Raw genomic sequence first — 13,112 nt, forward strand, 5'->3', positions numbered from 1 at the left:
ACCCCCCGCGGAAGGGCAGGGAGAGAATGGGGTGAACTGAGGGCAGAGAGGAACAAAGGAGTCCTGAGGTCCGCGGATCGGGACTCCTCTGCTCTCTAGGACTTGCCTCGTTGCGTTGTCCTGTCGCTTTGCTCTTCTTAGTGTCCCTTTCCCGGTGGCTGCGACCCCTCCCAGGAGCTATTGGCATCCCTCCTGAGCGCTGGCCCACTGACAGGCACCTTCAGGGTCTCGTGATGAGCTCGTACCAGGCAGTAGTAAATGACCTTACCGTAGGGCAGCTGGCCCCCTCGAGGTCCTGAAAGCTTTCCTTCAAAATTCCTTAGAGCCTCACGCTATCCCTAACCCCCACTAACTAAAAAATGTATCGTCAGTCACCCCTCAGGACTCTCGTGCAGCTCTTTCCGTCCAGGAGTCCTATCCCTGTGCTTTAATAAAAGCACCTTTTTGCACCAAAAAAGCATCCCAAGAACTTTTTCTTGACCGTTTGCTCCTGGTCCATGACTTCAAAGTGCTTGTCAAGTTGAATGGTGTCTACAAACTTTAGGTGAATGCATGTAGGTTTCCTGAGAGGGATGGCACAGAGAAAGGGAAGAGAAGACAGAAAGGGCCTGTTGCAAGTTGGGTTTGGGAGAAGTAGAGATGGAGGTTACGGTGCAGGAATTTTTGAGGGAGCACTCTTGGGATCAACATCTGTGGAAGGGAGGGAGGGAACAGGAGTGGGCTCCTACTGTAGGGTCCAGAGCTCCTACAGGCCAAAGACCAGTGTTGGCTGACCCCCTGGGGACTCTGGAGCTACAATGGCCCATCACAGTAGTCCCCCAGATAAACTAAAATGGCCAGACTAGGGTTTTATATCCCTGCTTCACCAGTCCTTGAATGTGGGGCCAACTAGGAAGGTGACCTTGTCCCTGGAGGGGCTGACAGTTGAAGGTCTTCCACTGACTGCCCTCCCAGTAGCTGGTGTCTCGGGTCTTTACTGATGGGGAGTCTGAGCAGCATATCACAGTGTCTCACACACTCAGAAAACCCTTACTGAGCTCCACAAAATGCCAAGCATGGTGCTGGGTGCTGATGCTCTACTAGCTCTTCAGGACCTCACAGGCCACTGTGACAGTGCAGCTGGGGCGCAGGAGTGGACGAGCTCCTGGCTCCAGGGGTCCCAAACAGACCAAGTTCAGCCACCTGTTTATTAACTGATAAAATCCAAAGGCAGAGAGGTGTGTGGGAGTGAAACAAGAAAGGAATTTATTCAGGAAGGCCACTCCTGGGAAGACAGCAGACTAGAGTCTCAAAGACTGTCTCCACAGAGCCACAAGTGCTTCCAGGGTTATATAAGGAAAACATGGGACAGAAGTGGGTGGGATGTGCAGGTGGGCAGTGGCAGATTGATCACTGTCTTGGAGTCAAGTTATGGTCAGGGTCTTACTGGCTCAGGGCAGTCCTGATTGCCTGAGAGGGTGAGTTGGGTTCCCATCAGGGGATGCTTTGCCTGCAAGGTCTTCAATCCAAGCTTAGAGACAAACTGGAAAAAAAAGAGCCCGACTGGAAAATTTGAGATCAAAATGGAGGCAGCTGAATTCCTTTTTCAGTTAATATCATGGCTACATACTCCTATAGTTCTTCGACAAACACTTTATTGAGTACTCGGTCTATGCCAGGTTCTGTTCTAGGTGCCTCTATGTAGTGATGAACAGGACAGCAGGGTCCCTCCGGGGGGACACAGGTATTAACTAATTCATAAACAGGTCTATAATCACTGCTGTGTTAAGTACCATCCTAAACCAGCCTGCTGCGGGGAGGGGGTGCAGACAAGGAGGCCTTCCCAGAGGAAGAAAAGTTTGAGCTGCACTCTGAAGAGTAAGTAGAAATTAGCCAGGTTGAAGCCAGGAAGCAAGTGCAAAAGTCCTGAGGGATAGAGAAACATGGTGCACTGAAGAATACAGAAGGCTGGTCCTGGGGGCGCAGAGGGAGCAAAGGGGAAGGAATGAGGAGGGTAAGGGTGAGGTCACGCAGTACTGGTAGGCCACAGTAAAGAGTACGGTCAAGAGTAAACCAAGAAATGATCATGGTTATTTATTTATTTGTTTGTTTGTTTGTTTGTTTGTTTATTTATTTATTTATTTATTTATTTATTTATTTATTTATTTATATTTAGAAGGTGAAGAGGGGAGGAGCAGAGGAAGGAGAAAGAGGAGGGTAAAATCTTAAGAAGACCCCACGCCCAGTGCAGGTCTCTATTAGCCCAGTGCAGGTCTCGATCACATGATCCTGACATCAGGACCTTCGCTGAAATCAAGAGTCAGCTCTTAAAACTGAGCCACCCAAGGGCCCATTGTTGTTATTTAAAACAGGGGAGTGGCAGCGAATCCTATGGTGTGGAAAGGTCTCTCTGGCTGTTCCAAAGAAAGTGCATAGAAACAGGAAGAGCACGTGTGTTCTGGACACTGAGGTAAAGGAAACTCTGGGTTCTTAAGCCATGAGCAGTGGTGAACCTAGCAGTCAGGAAAGTTCCTGGAGGTGGTGACACTACAATCTTGTCTTCAAGGAGGAATGAGAACTCTGTAGGTTAGGGAAGAGGAGGGCGAAATGTGAGCCTGAGAGAGCAGGGCCTGTGAAGGCCCGGAGTCTACAAGGGGCTGCTTGGCCGTTGGCATAAGAAGGTAGAGGGTAGATGAGACTGGGGGGTCGTCAGGGCCACATGGAGGGGGTCGTCAGGGCCACGCCGAGGAGCTTGGGCTTTGCTCTCTGCTGTGATGAGCAGTTTTGGAAGGTGGCCACAAGCTCACAGTCAATGAAACTGAAAGCCAGGCCTTTAAAGTCAGAGCTGGGCTCCTTCTGCACTGCCAGGGTGGCCTCTCTGCCCAGGAGCAGCAGCCTTCTCGGAAGAGGCAGAGAAGAGAAAAGGTGCCCCCACCCCCCCAACCTTGGGCCGGTGCCGCCTGTCCCTTTCACTCAGCTTCTCCTTGCAAGTCCCAATGACGGCGGTCCACAAATTCTGCGCCATACAACTGGGAGTTTTGCAAGCTTGGCCAAGCTATTTCCAGTCAAGACCCAGATGGGACGCCTGGGTCGCGTGATTCTGGGCCCAGGATCGAGTCCCATGTGGGGCTCCCCGCATGGAGCCTGCTTCTCCCTCTGCCTGTGTCTCTGCCTCTCTTTCTGTGTCTCTCATGAATAAATAAATAAAATATTAAAAAAAATAAAATCCAGATAGGTAGGCATTTCTACTAAGCAGGGAAAAAAAGTAGTGGTGAAATGTTTCTCTTCTGGGATCTATCCTCCTCCCCTAGTCTGGTGACTTTTATTACTTGTCTATGCTAGAATCTGATATGAAATGCTATTGATTTTAGACATCAGTGAATATTTTGTCATTTTCTTTTCAGTCCACTATGAATTTTTTTGTGTTTCTGAAAGAGCGTAGCTGATTCCAGGTGGTCTCTCTATACAAGTAGGAGACCCACAGGCACACATATGTGCACACACAGTTCTTAGCAGAGCACCTGAAAGGGCAAGGGACTCACTCCTAGATACCCTGTACTCCTCTTCCCATAATAAGCTCAAAGAAGCTTTTCCTGGGTACTTAGAATACGCATTAATGGTTTGTTCATTCATCAAATAGTTGAACACCTACTATCTACAAAACAAATTTTAAGAGTAGGGATATAGTAGTTAATAAGACAGACAAAAAAATCACAATAGTGGGCAGCCCGGGTGGCCCAGCGGTTTAGCGCCGCCTTCAGCCCAGGGCCTGATCCTGGAGACCAGGGATGGAGTCCCACATCGGGCTCCCTGCATGGAGCCTGCTTCTCCCTCTGCCTGTGTCTCTGCCTCTCTCTCTCTCTCTCTCTCTCTCTGTATTCTCATGAATAAGTAAATAAAATCTTAAAAAAAAAAAGACAATAGTTCTTGAACATACATCCTAGTAGAGGGAAAAGAATGATAACTAAAAGTATAATATGAAACATATAGTACATTAGATGGCGATAAGCTGGGGAGAGGGATTGAGAATGGAGTGGGCAGTGGGAGGGATTTGGCGACTTTAATTCCAATGATCTGGCAGGAGGCCTCACTGAGAAAGTGGCATTTGAGCAAAGATCCGAGAAAAGAGAGCAAACAATGGGGAAAATTAGAAGAGCAGCCTTCCAGGAAGAGGGAACAGCAAGAACACAGGTCCTGAGGCAGGAGCATAGCAAAGAGGCTAGTGTGGAGGGAGTGAGGGGAAGGGTAGCAGGGGAGGACACTATGGGGTAACGGGATCCAGCATCCAGCAAGGCCCAGGCCCTTTGGCCTCGGAGTCATTGCAAAGACACTGGCTTGGAGTCTGAATGTAAGGCCCTTAAAGAGTTTAAAGCAGGGCGCCTGGGGGGCTCAGTTGGTTAAGTGCCTGCCTTCAGCTCAGGTCCTGATCCCAGGGTCCTGGGACCATCTGGGCTCTGCTCCGCAGGGAGCCTGCTTCTCCCTCTCCCTCTGCCTGCCACTCCCCTTGCTTGTGCTCTCTCTCTCTGTCTCTCTGTCAGATAAACAAATTTTTAAAAAAGTTTTAAGCAGGGAGGGGTGCCTGGGTGGCTCAGTTGAGCATCTGTTTGATTTCAGGTTGGGTCATGATCTAGTGATGTAGTTTTTGAGTGTAAGTGAGGTCCAGAGACGATGGCCAAGAAAGAATTCTTAAGACATCTTGGGTGCAAAAACGGTGGTTTTGTTAAAGCATGGGGACAGGACCTGTGGGTAGAAAGAGTTGCTGCCCTGGGGTAGCACTGACTATATATACTTGGGAGCTGGGGAGTAAAGGGAAAGGAGGATTTTCAGAACTTCTATATGCTAAAGAGGACCTACAAGACACTAAAGGCCTTGCCATTATCAAGTTCAGGTTGTTTTCCCCTCTAGTAAAGCATTAACATTAAGATAGTTGAAGGAGTTAAGGGAGTTTCCTTGTGGAAGTTAGGTTCTTGGTAACAATGCTTTTTTTTCCCTTATAAATCACTAAGACATTTGTAAACTGAGGGAGAGTCTGGTCTTGCTGAACTGTGACCTCAACAAGTTAACCATTTGTTTTTCCTTTCCTTAGCTTTAGGGCAGCCAGGAGTGCCCGAGGAGTGTCACACACACCCCACCTGTGAGTGGGGGTGGATTGCGGGTGTCCGCTCGAGCTTGGCTCTCAGCTTGCCCTCTGCTCCCTCACCGGTGGGATCGAGCCCAGCACGGAGCTCTGCGCTCGGCATGCAGTCTGCTTGTCCCCTCCCTCTGCTCCTCATGCTGTCTCTCTCACGCATGTACGGGCATGTTCTCTCTCTCTCTCGAATAATAAAGTCTTCTTTAAAAAATTAAAAAGAAAAAACAGAGTTTTAAGCAGGGGAATAGCATTTCTAATTCATATTTTAACAGAATCACTGTGACTATTGTTGAAGTGAGGAGACCAGTCAGCAGGCTACTGGGGTAATCAGTGTGAAGCAAAATGTAGGCTTGGGGATGCCTGGGTGGCTCAGTCAGTGGTTGAGCGTCTGCCTTTGGCTCAGGGTGTGATCCTGGAGTCCCGGGATGGAGTCCCACGTGGGGCTCCCTGCATGGAGCCTGCTTCTCCCTTTGCCGGTGTCTCTGCCTCTCTCTTTCTCTCTCTCTCTGTCTCTCTGTCTCTCTGCCTCTCATGAATAAATAAATAAAATCTAAAAAAAAAAAAAAAGGAAGTAGAGGCCAAAGGATTTCCTGTTGCTTGGATGTAGGGGATAAGAGAAAGAGAAGAGTCACGGATGACTTAAAGGTTTGGCCTGGGGTCGTGAGAGCAACTGGAAGAATGAAGTTTTGCCATAATTGAAATGAAGATGCCTACAGTGGCAACTGGTTTGGGATGGAAAATCAAGAGCTCGGTTTTGCAGCTGCTTATTAGTGGCAGGTATGCTGTCAGTGTTTGACAACTGGTTCTCCAGGGAAAAGTGTGTGTGTGTGTGTGTGTGTGTGTCCGTATAAGTTTATTATAAAGTTTACTGATATAAATGGGTGCATAGCACACAACTCACAAATAATTAAATTTAGCAGTTCTCCCCTACCTGTGGGAGATGTGTTCCAAGACCCACAATAGATGCCTGAAACCATGGATAGTCCTGAACCCTATATAAAACCATGTTTTGGTGTGCCTGGGTGGCTCAGCTGGCTAAACATCTGAATCTTAATTTCAGCTCAGGCTATGATCTCAGGGTCATGGGATTGAGCTTCGTGGGACTCTGTGCTCGGCAAGGAGTTAACTTCTCTCCCCCTCCCTCTGCCCCCCTAAAAAAGACCCCAAAACCTATGTTTTTTCCTATACATACATACCTGAGAAAGTTTAATTTATAAATAGCTTAATTTATAAATATAAATTTGCAACAAGTGCAAATAATAAAATAGAGCAATTATAACAATATAGTGTAAACGTTGGCTGAATGTGGTCCTTCTCTCAAAATATCTTGTACTGTGTTTATAGTCAGGGCATAGAAGTGGAAGAGCACCTGGCTCCAGGGGTCCCAAACAAACCGAGTTTGGCTACTTTTTACTGACAAAATCCGAAGGCAGAGAGATGACTGGTAGTAAAACAAGAAAGGAATTTATTTCAGTGAGGCCAACACCGGGAAGATAGCAGACTGGTGGGTCTCAAAGACGGTCTCCAAAGTGTCGAAAATACTTCTAGGTTTCTATAAAGAAAAAGTGGGACAGTGGAAGGTGGGTCCATGCAGGTGCGCAGTTAGGGTCAGGTTGGTCATTATCTTGAAGTCAATCACTGGCAGGGTCTTGCTGGCTCGGTCAATAAGGGCAGTCCTTATTGTTTGAGGGGTAGCTTGGGCTCCCCTCAGGGATGCTTTGCCCGCAGAGTCTTTTGCCTGAGTCAAGATTTGAGCTGGAAAGAAGAACTGATCAATGTGAAAGTACAGACCGAGGTCATAATGCAGGTAGCTGACATCCTCTTTTATGTTCACCCTTCCTGTAATGATGTGAGATAATAAAATGCCTAGATGATGAGAGGAAGTGGGACGAATGACTAGGCGTTTGTGATGCAGTATTAGGCGGTTACTGACCTTCTGATGGTGCATGAGGAGGACTTTTTCCAGACTGCAGTTGACCTGGGTAGGTGAAACTGCAGAAGGCAAAGCCTCGGGTAAGGGAGGACCACTTTATATGATCCTCTTTATCATAAATTCCATATGGCCAATTTATTCTCACAGAATGCCTTAATTGATTTTTGCCAAGCTTGTTTGTTCACTTGTTTGCTTCTTTTTTAATGAAAATTTTAAGTTATTTATTTAAGTAATTTCTCTACCCAACATGGGGCTCGAATTCAGGATCCTAAGATCAAGAGTTGCATGCTCCACTGACTGAGCCAGCCAGGCAGCCACGATTTTTGCCAAACTTGTATCTGTAGCCAACTAATGGTTGCAATTGCTGAACAAGTATTGTTCTAAGGTTCAGCCATAAAAAAGAATGAAATTTTGCCATTTGCAACGACATGCAATTAAAACGATCCCCAGAGAGTATTACGCTAAACAAAATAAGTCAGTTGGAGAAAGACAAATACCATATGATTTCTCTTATATGTACAATTTAAGAAACCAAACAAACGACCAAAGAAAAAAAGACAACCTGAAAAGCGCTTCTCCCTCTGCCCATGTCTCTGCCTCTCTCTCTGTGTGTCTCTCATGAATAAATAAATAAAATCTTTTTTTTTTTTTTTAAAGAAAGAACAAACAGTCATCAGAGGGGAGGTGGATGGGGAAAGGGGTGAAATAGGGGAAGGGAATTAAGAGTACACTTACAGTGATGAGCACTGAGTAACATAGAATTGGTGAATCACTATATTATATACCTGAAATTGGTATAACATTATATGTTAACTAGAGTTAAAATAAAAATAAAAATTAAAAAAGGATAGTTCCAAGGTAAATATTAGTTAATATTTATTTACATTAATAGTAAGGCAAAAGTAGGAATCCTGGATGGCTCAGTTGGTTGGATGTCCGACTCTTGGATTTGGCTCTGGTCATGGTCTCAGGGTTGTGGGATCAAGCTTTGGGTCAGGCTGCAGGCTTGGGGCAGAATCTTCTTAAGATTCTCTCCTTCTCCATCTGTCCCTCCCCCCATTTCCTCTCTCTTTTTCTCTTTTGCTGTCTCAAATAAATAAATAGAAAAAATAAAATCTTTAAACTAGTAAGATGAAAGTGAAATAATAAATACTTATGTTGGAACTTCACCAGTCAATGACACAAATGACCTGCTTTGTTGACTCAGATAGCAGTTTTCCAACGCTGGAAGAATAGTTCCTCAAATTTTTAATGTCATTTACAGTGTAAAATCTACAGACACAATGCAATCTAAATTTATTGTTTTAAGATATTATTTACTTATTCATGAGAGACACAGAGAGAGGCAGAGACACAGGCAGAGGGAGAAGCAGGCTCCATGCAGGAAGCCCGATGTGGGACTTGATCCGGGGACCCTGGGATCACTTAAAAATTAAGTCCTGAGCCGAAGGCAGACATTCAACTGCTGAGCCACCCAGGCGTCCCTGCAATCTAAATTTAATCTGCATTGTTAATATTCTTTACGTCACTTTCTTAGATATAGGCAACTGATAAAGTAGTAAATCAAACTGGTCAAATTTGCCAATTTCTGCAGAATAATAATACTCTCACCATGCCTGATTTCAGAGCTACCAACATGACGTCACTGAATGTGGAGTTAGAAAGAGATGCCAGAATAGCACACATTAAATAGTATTTCTATAATACAGAGAGAATAGATATAAATAACACCAAGAGCATAGGAAATAATAAAATATAGGAAAGTGATCAGTTTTGGGGTGCCTGGGTGGCTCAGTTAGTTGAGTGACTTTGGCTCTGATCATGATCTCAATGAAGGTCCTGGGATTGGGCTCTGCATCATGCTCCCCACTGGGTGGGGAGTCTGCTTCTCCCTCTCCCTCTGTCCCTGCTCCTGCTGGTCTTTGTCTCTCAAATAAATGAATGAAATATTTTTTTTAAAAAGTGATGAGTTTTGAATAGTACCTTTGTTTTTAATAGAATTTATTTAATTTTTAAGTTTACATAATTTAATTTTTAGTAATGGCTGTGTTTAACAAGAGGCTGGGAAAAGTCCTGAAAATGTAACAATGGGCTCTAGGAGACAGCTCCAGACAACACTCCTTTCTCTAGTTAAGTTGGCTAGCTGAGTCTGGACTTGGAAGAGAACTCTAGGTCAGAGATATAAATTTGGGAGTGGACGGCAGATGGAATATTTAAAACCATGATCCTGGGATGCCCGCGTGCCTTAGTGGTTGAGCGTCTGCCTTCGGCCCAGGGCGTGATCCTAGAGTCCTGGGATCGAGTTCCGTGTCGGGCTCCCTGCATGGAGCCTGCTTCTCCCTCTGCCTGTGTCTCTGCCTCTCTCTCTCTCTCTCTGTGTGTCTCTCATGAATAAATAAATAAAATCTTTAAAAACCAAAAACCATGATCCTGGATGATGATGAAGAGTTGGTGCAGATAGAACGAAGAACAGTTCTTGGGACGCTAACATTCAGCATCAGGGAGATGAAGACATCGGGGGAAATGAGACTTAAACGAGTACCTGGAGGAAGGACAAGAACCAATAGAGTGCAGTACCATGGAGGCCAAGTGACAAATTTGTGTCAAGGAGTGGTGGGGTTTTTTTGCTTATTTTCTAATTTTGTAAGTTCTTAATTTTTTTGTTTGTTTTACCAAGAAGAAGTTATTAACAAGTCAAATACTGCTAATAGTAATATTAGGACTGAGAACTGAACATTGGATTTAGCAATTTGTCCTTAAGCAATGGAGAGAATCATACAAACAAAAATACAATATTTTCATGCCTTTTTGCCATTACTCATCCCACTCCCCTGCCCTTTTCTCCCCCTTCCTTATCCTTATGGCAGGCTCCCATCCTGCTTCCAGGCTTTATCAGTCAGTCTCAATAGGAAACAGATGACACACTCAGATTAGGACAATTAGACAAAGGTTTATTTACAAAGGGACTAATTTCAAACCTGTGGTGGGGGATAGAGGAAAACAAAGGGAGACAGTTCAAGAGCGGAATGGTAGCTGTTAATGCCCTTTGACCTGAAAGCGTGGGGATAGGGAAGAGGAGTTTCAGAAACTAGAGGAGTCCAGTTCATCAAACCAATGTGAAAGGGACAGTTACCTTCAAAGAAGGTTCACAGCCAGCTCAAGGGGAAACTTGGAGGAAATAGCCAGGGAATTAATTACCCTCACATTCCTCCCTCTCACCAGTCCCCTGCAAGGGTGTTGGCCCATACCTAAGCGGAAGCCAGGGAGCGAAGGAACCAATTAACTTAGTCTACACAGGTTCACTGTACCAGGCAGTGAGAGGACAGTAGATCCAAAAAGCCAGACAATCCAAAAAACAACAAAGAGCAAAACAGAAGTATCCAGCACACAATCCCAAATCCAAAAACAACTTCTAAGGCTTTTCTCAACATCTTTTATTTTTGAGTAATCGTTACACCTAGTGTGGGTCTCAAACCCACAACCCTGAAGATCAGGAGTCGCACGCTCCACCAGCTGAGCCAGCCAGCACCCCTCCCAACAGTTTTAGGTAGCGAGGTGTGTCTATTCTAAGCTTCCCTTTAACCTAGTGCTTATGCTCTATTGCAATGATCCTCAATTCTGGCTGCACCTTAGAATCATCTGGGGAGATTTTTAAAAATACTGACATCCAGTCCCATTCCAGACCAGTTGAATCAGAAAGTCTGGAAATAGGTCCTCAACATTAGTGCTTTCTAAAAATCCTCCTAAGGTGCAACCAGGACTGAGAACCACTGCTGTGATATCATTGCCTACCTACCTGTGTTTCCTTGAGGACTGTCTGGGCGCTTGGAGGGTAAGATCATGTCTTTAACACGCAGCATGGAACTTGATACATGGCAAGTGCTCAGGACGTAAAAGTTCCCATTACAGAGTATGATGACTTCACATTTTGTGTAATTTTGTTAGGATTGTGGTATATTTGTCACCTAGGGCATTGTTTTCTAACTGCAAATTGCAACCCATTAGTAGGTCGTAGGATCAATTTAGTGTCTCAGACCAGTATGGGGGGGAAAAATTGAATAGAAAAATATCAGTGTAGGTCTCAAATAGTAAGAGTTGGGGTAGTGAAAGAGGTATGAGTGATCCAGATTGCAACACAAACTATGTTTCTACTGTAGCTTGCATTCACAATGCTGGAACTCCACTGCTCTAGGACAGTTACCAAACTCTGTGCTTCTGTTTCCCTATCTTTTAAAATGAGGATAATAATAGTACTTCCTACCTCATGGGGTTGTAATGAAGATTAAATGAAGTAATACACATCAAGTGCTTGGTGTCTAGCACAGAGTAAATAATCAACAGTAGCTGTTTTATTGTTCAACAAAAAAACGCTTTTTAAAAACAGAGTATAAAACTTATTTATCCTGCAATTATTGCTGTATAGTATTAGGTATACAGATAGATACGGGGTTTTGTCTTAGATCAGTTATTATTTGTAAATGCTATGGCAATAAATAACCTTTTACAAACAGGAAGTTATGTACCCAACCTCTTTCCTTTTCTCGAGGTCAGGAATGTTGTGGGGCCTGATTCGGGTGGTGGAGGTGCTGCCTTAGATTCTATCTGAGGCTATGTCCTATTAATATCTTTACTGCTTCTGACCGGTGCCCGCAGGCTGTCTCTGCACCTGCTCTTGGAAAATTAACACAGCTCTGTTTAGAGGCCCTGGGAGGAGGACTCAGCAGGGCTTACTTATTTAAGTATCCAAAGCACTTAGCACCATGCCTGGTACGCAATAAATGTGGGCTAACCTATTGATAACTGTTGTGTGACATTGACCAAGTCATACACTCCAGACCTGAGTTTCTTGGGTATAAAATAAGGGAGAGGGATGCCCGGGTGGCTCAGCAGTTGAGCGTCTGCCTTTGGCTCAGGGCCTGATCCCAGAGTCCTAGGATCGAGTCCCACATCAGGCTCCCTGCATGGAGCCTGCTTCTCCCTCCGCCTGTGTCTCTGCCTCTCTCTCTGTGTGTGTCTCTCTCTGTGTCTCTCATGAATAAATGAATAAAATCTTTAAAAAAAAATAAGGGAGATTGCATGGAAATTAGAGGTAAAAGAAACCTCTGATTTTACAAGTGAGGTATCCAAGATTGAATTAGGGGTAGGCACTTGCCTAAGTTCACACAACGTTAATAGAGAGGCAGATACAGTTGAAGGCTCTCCGCTCCACAGTAGAGCATTTTCTATGGCATTGTATTGTCAATCCAATTCTAAAATCCTGGCAAGCAGTTAGAAACAACGGACTAAAGATCACATAGCAGCAGAGATAGATCTTGAAAAATATAATGTGTTGTACATAATCCAGTGCCATTTACATAAATATGAAATAGGTGCACACAATATGAAAATGCAGGGATGCTTGGGTGGCTCAGCGGTTAAGTGTCTGCCTTCAGCCCGGGGTGTGATCCTGGAGACCTGGGATCGAGTCCCACATCAGGCTCCCTGCGTGGAGCCTGCTTCTCCCTCTGCCTGTGTCTCTGCCTCTCTCTGTGTGTTTCTCATGAGTAAATAAATAAAATCTTAAAAAAAAAAAGAAAATGCACATTTTGCAATAAAAACAGTTGTACAAACAACACACTAAAGAGTTACTTGCAGGGGTAGGGAGAGGAAAGAAGGTAAAAGAAAATAAAGAGGAGCACTGGCTGGCTCAGTCCATAGAGTCTGTAACTCAGTCTTGGGGTTATGAGTTTCAGCCCCATGGAGGGTACAGAGATTACTTTAAAAAAGAGAGAGAGAGAGAGAGAGAATGAATGAACGAATGAATAAATAAAACAAGACTTCCAGGCCAAATAAGACAACTAAGTAACATGTTTAACACAACTCTCGCACTTAAAGTTTAAAAACAAAATAAAATACTATAATCTCTGCCTTCTTGGGGTTTTATTTCTAGCAGTATATGCAAAATGCAAAGCAGTTAGGTTGTCATGGATTTCTAAAGATCCTCCCCTCCTCTCCTTAGCGTCTGTCCTCAATTAGGCCTCAGTTTCTCTCACATGGACTCCTGGGGCAGCTTTCTCTTTGGTCTCCCTG

At 44.7% G+C, this 13,112-nt stretch overlaps 1 protein-coding gene across 1 annotated transcript in view; it reads left to right on the forward strand.

Annotated features, from left to right (window-relative positions):
- Positions 1-5,621, forward strand: part of LOC118350846 (uncharacterized) — a 57,626-nt gene extending 52,005 nt beyond the window's left edge. The window contains exon 4 of the mRNA XM_035699386.2: positions 5,066-5,621. Coding sequence (XP_035555279.2) covers positions 5,066-5,117 — 52 coding nt within the window. The 3' untranslated portion in view covers positions 5,118-5,621. The remainder of the gene's footprint in view (positions 1-5,065) is intronic.
- Positions 5,622-13,112: the final 7,491 nt, after the last annotated feature.

This window comes from Canis lupus, chromosome 15 (genome assembly GCF_003254725.2).
Source record: "Canis lupus dingo isolate Sandy chromosome 15, ASM325472v2, whole genome shotgun sequence".
NCBI lineage: Eukaryota > Metazoa > Chordata > Mammalia > Carnivora > Canidae > Canis > Canis lupus.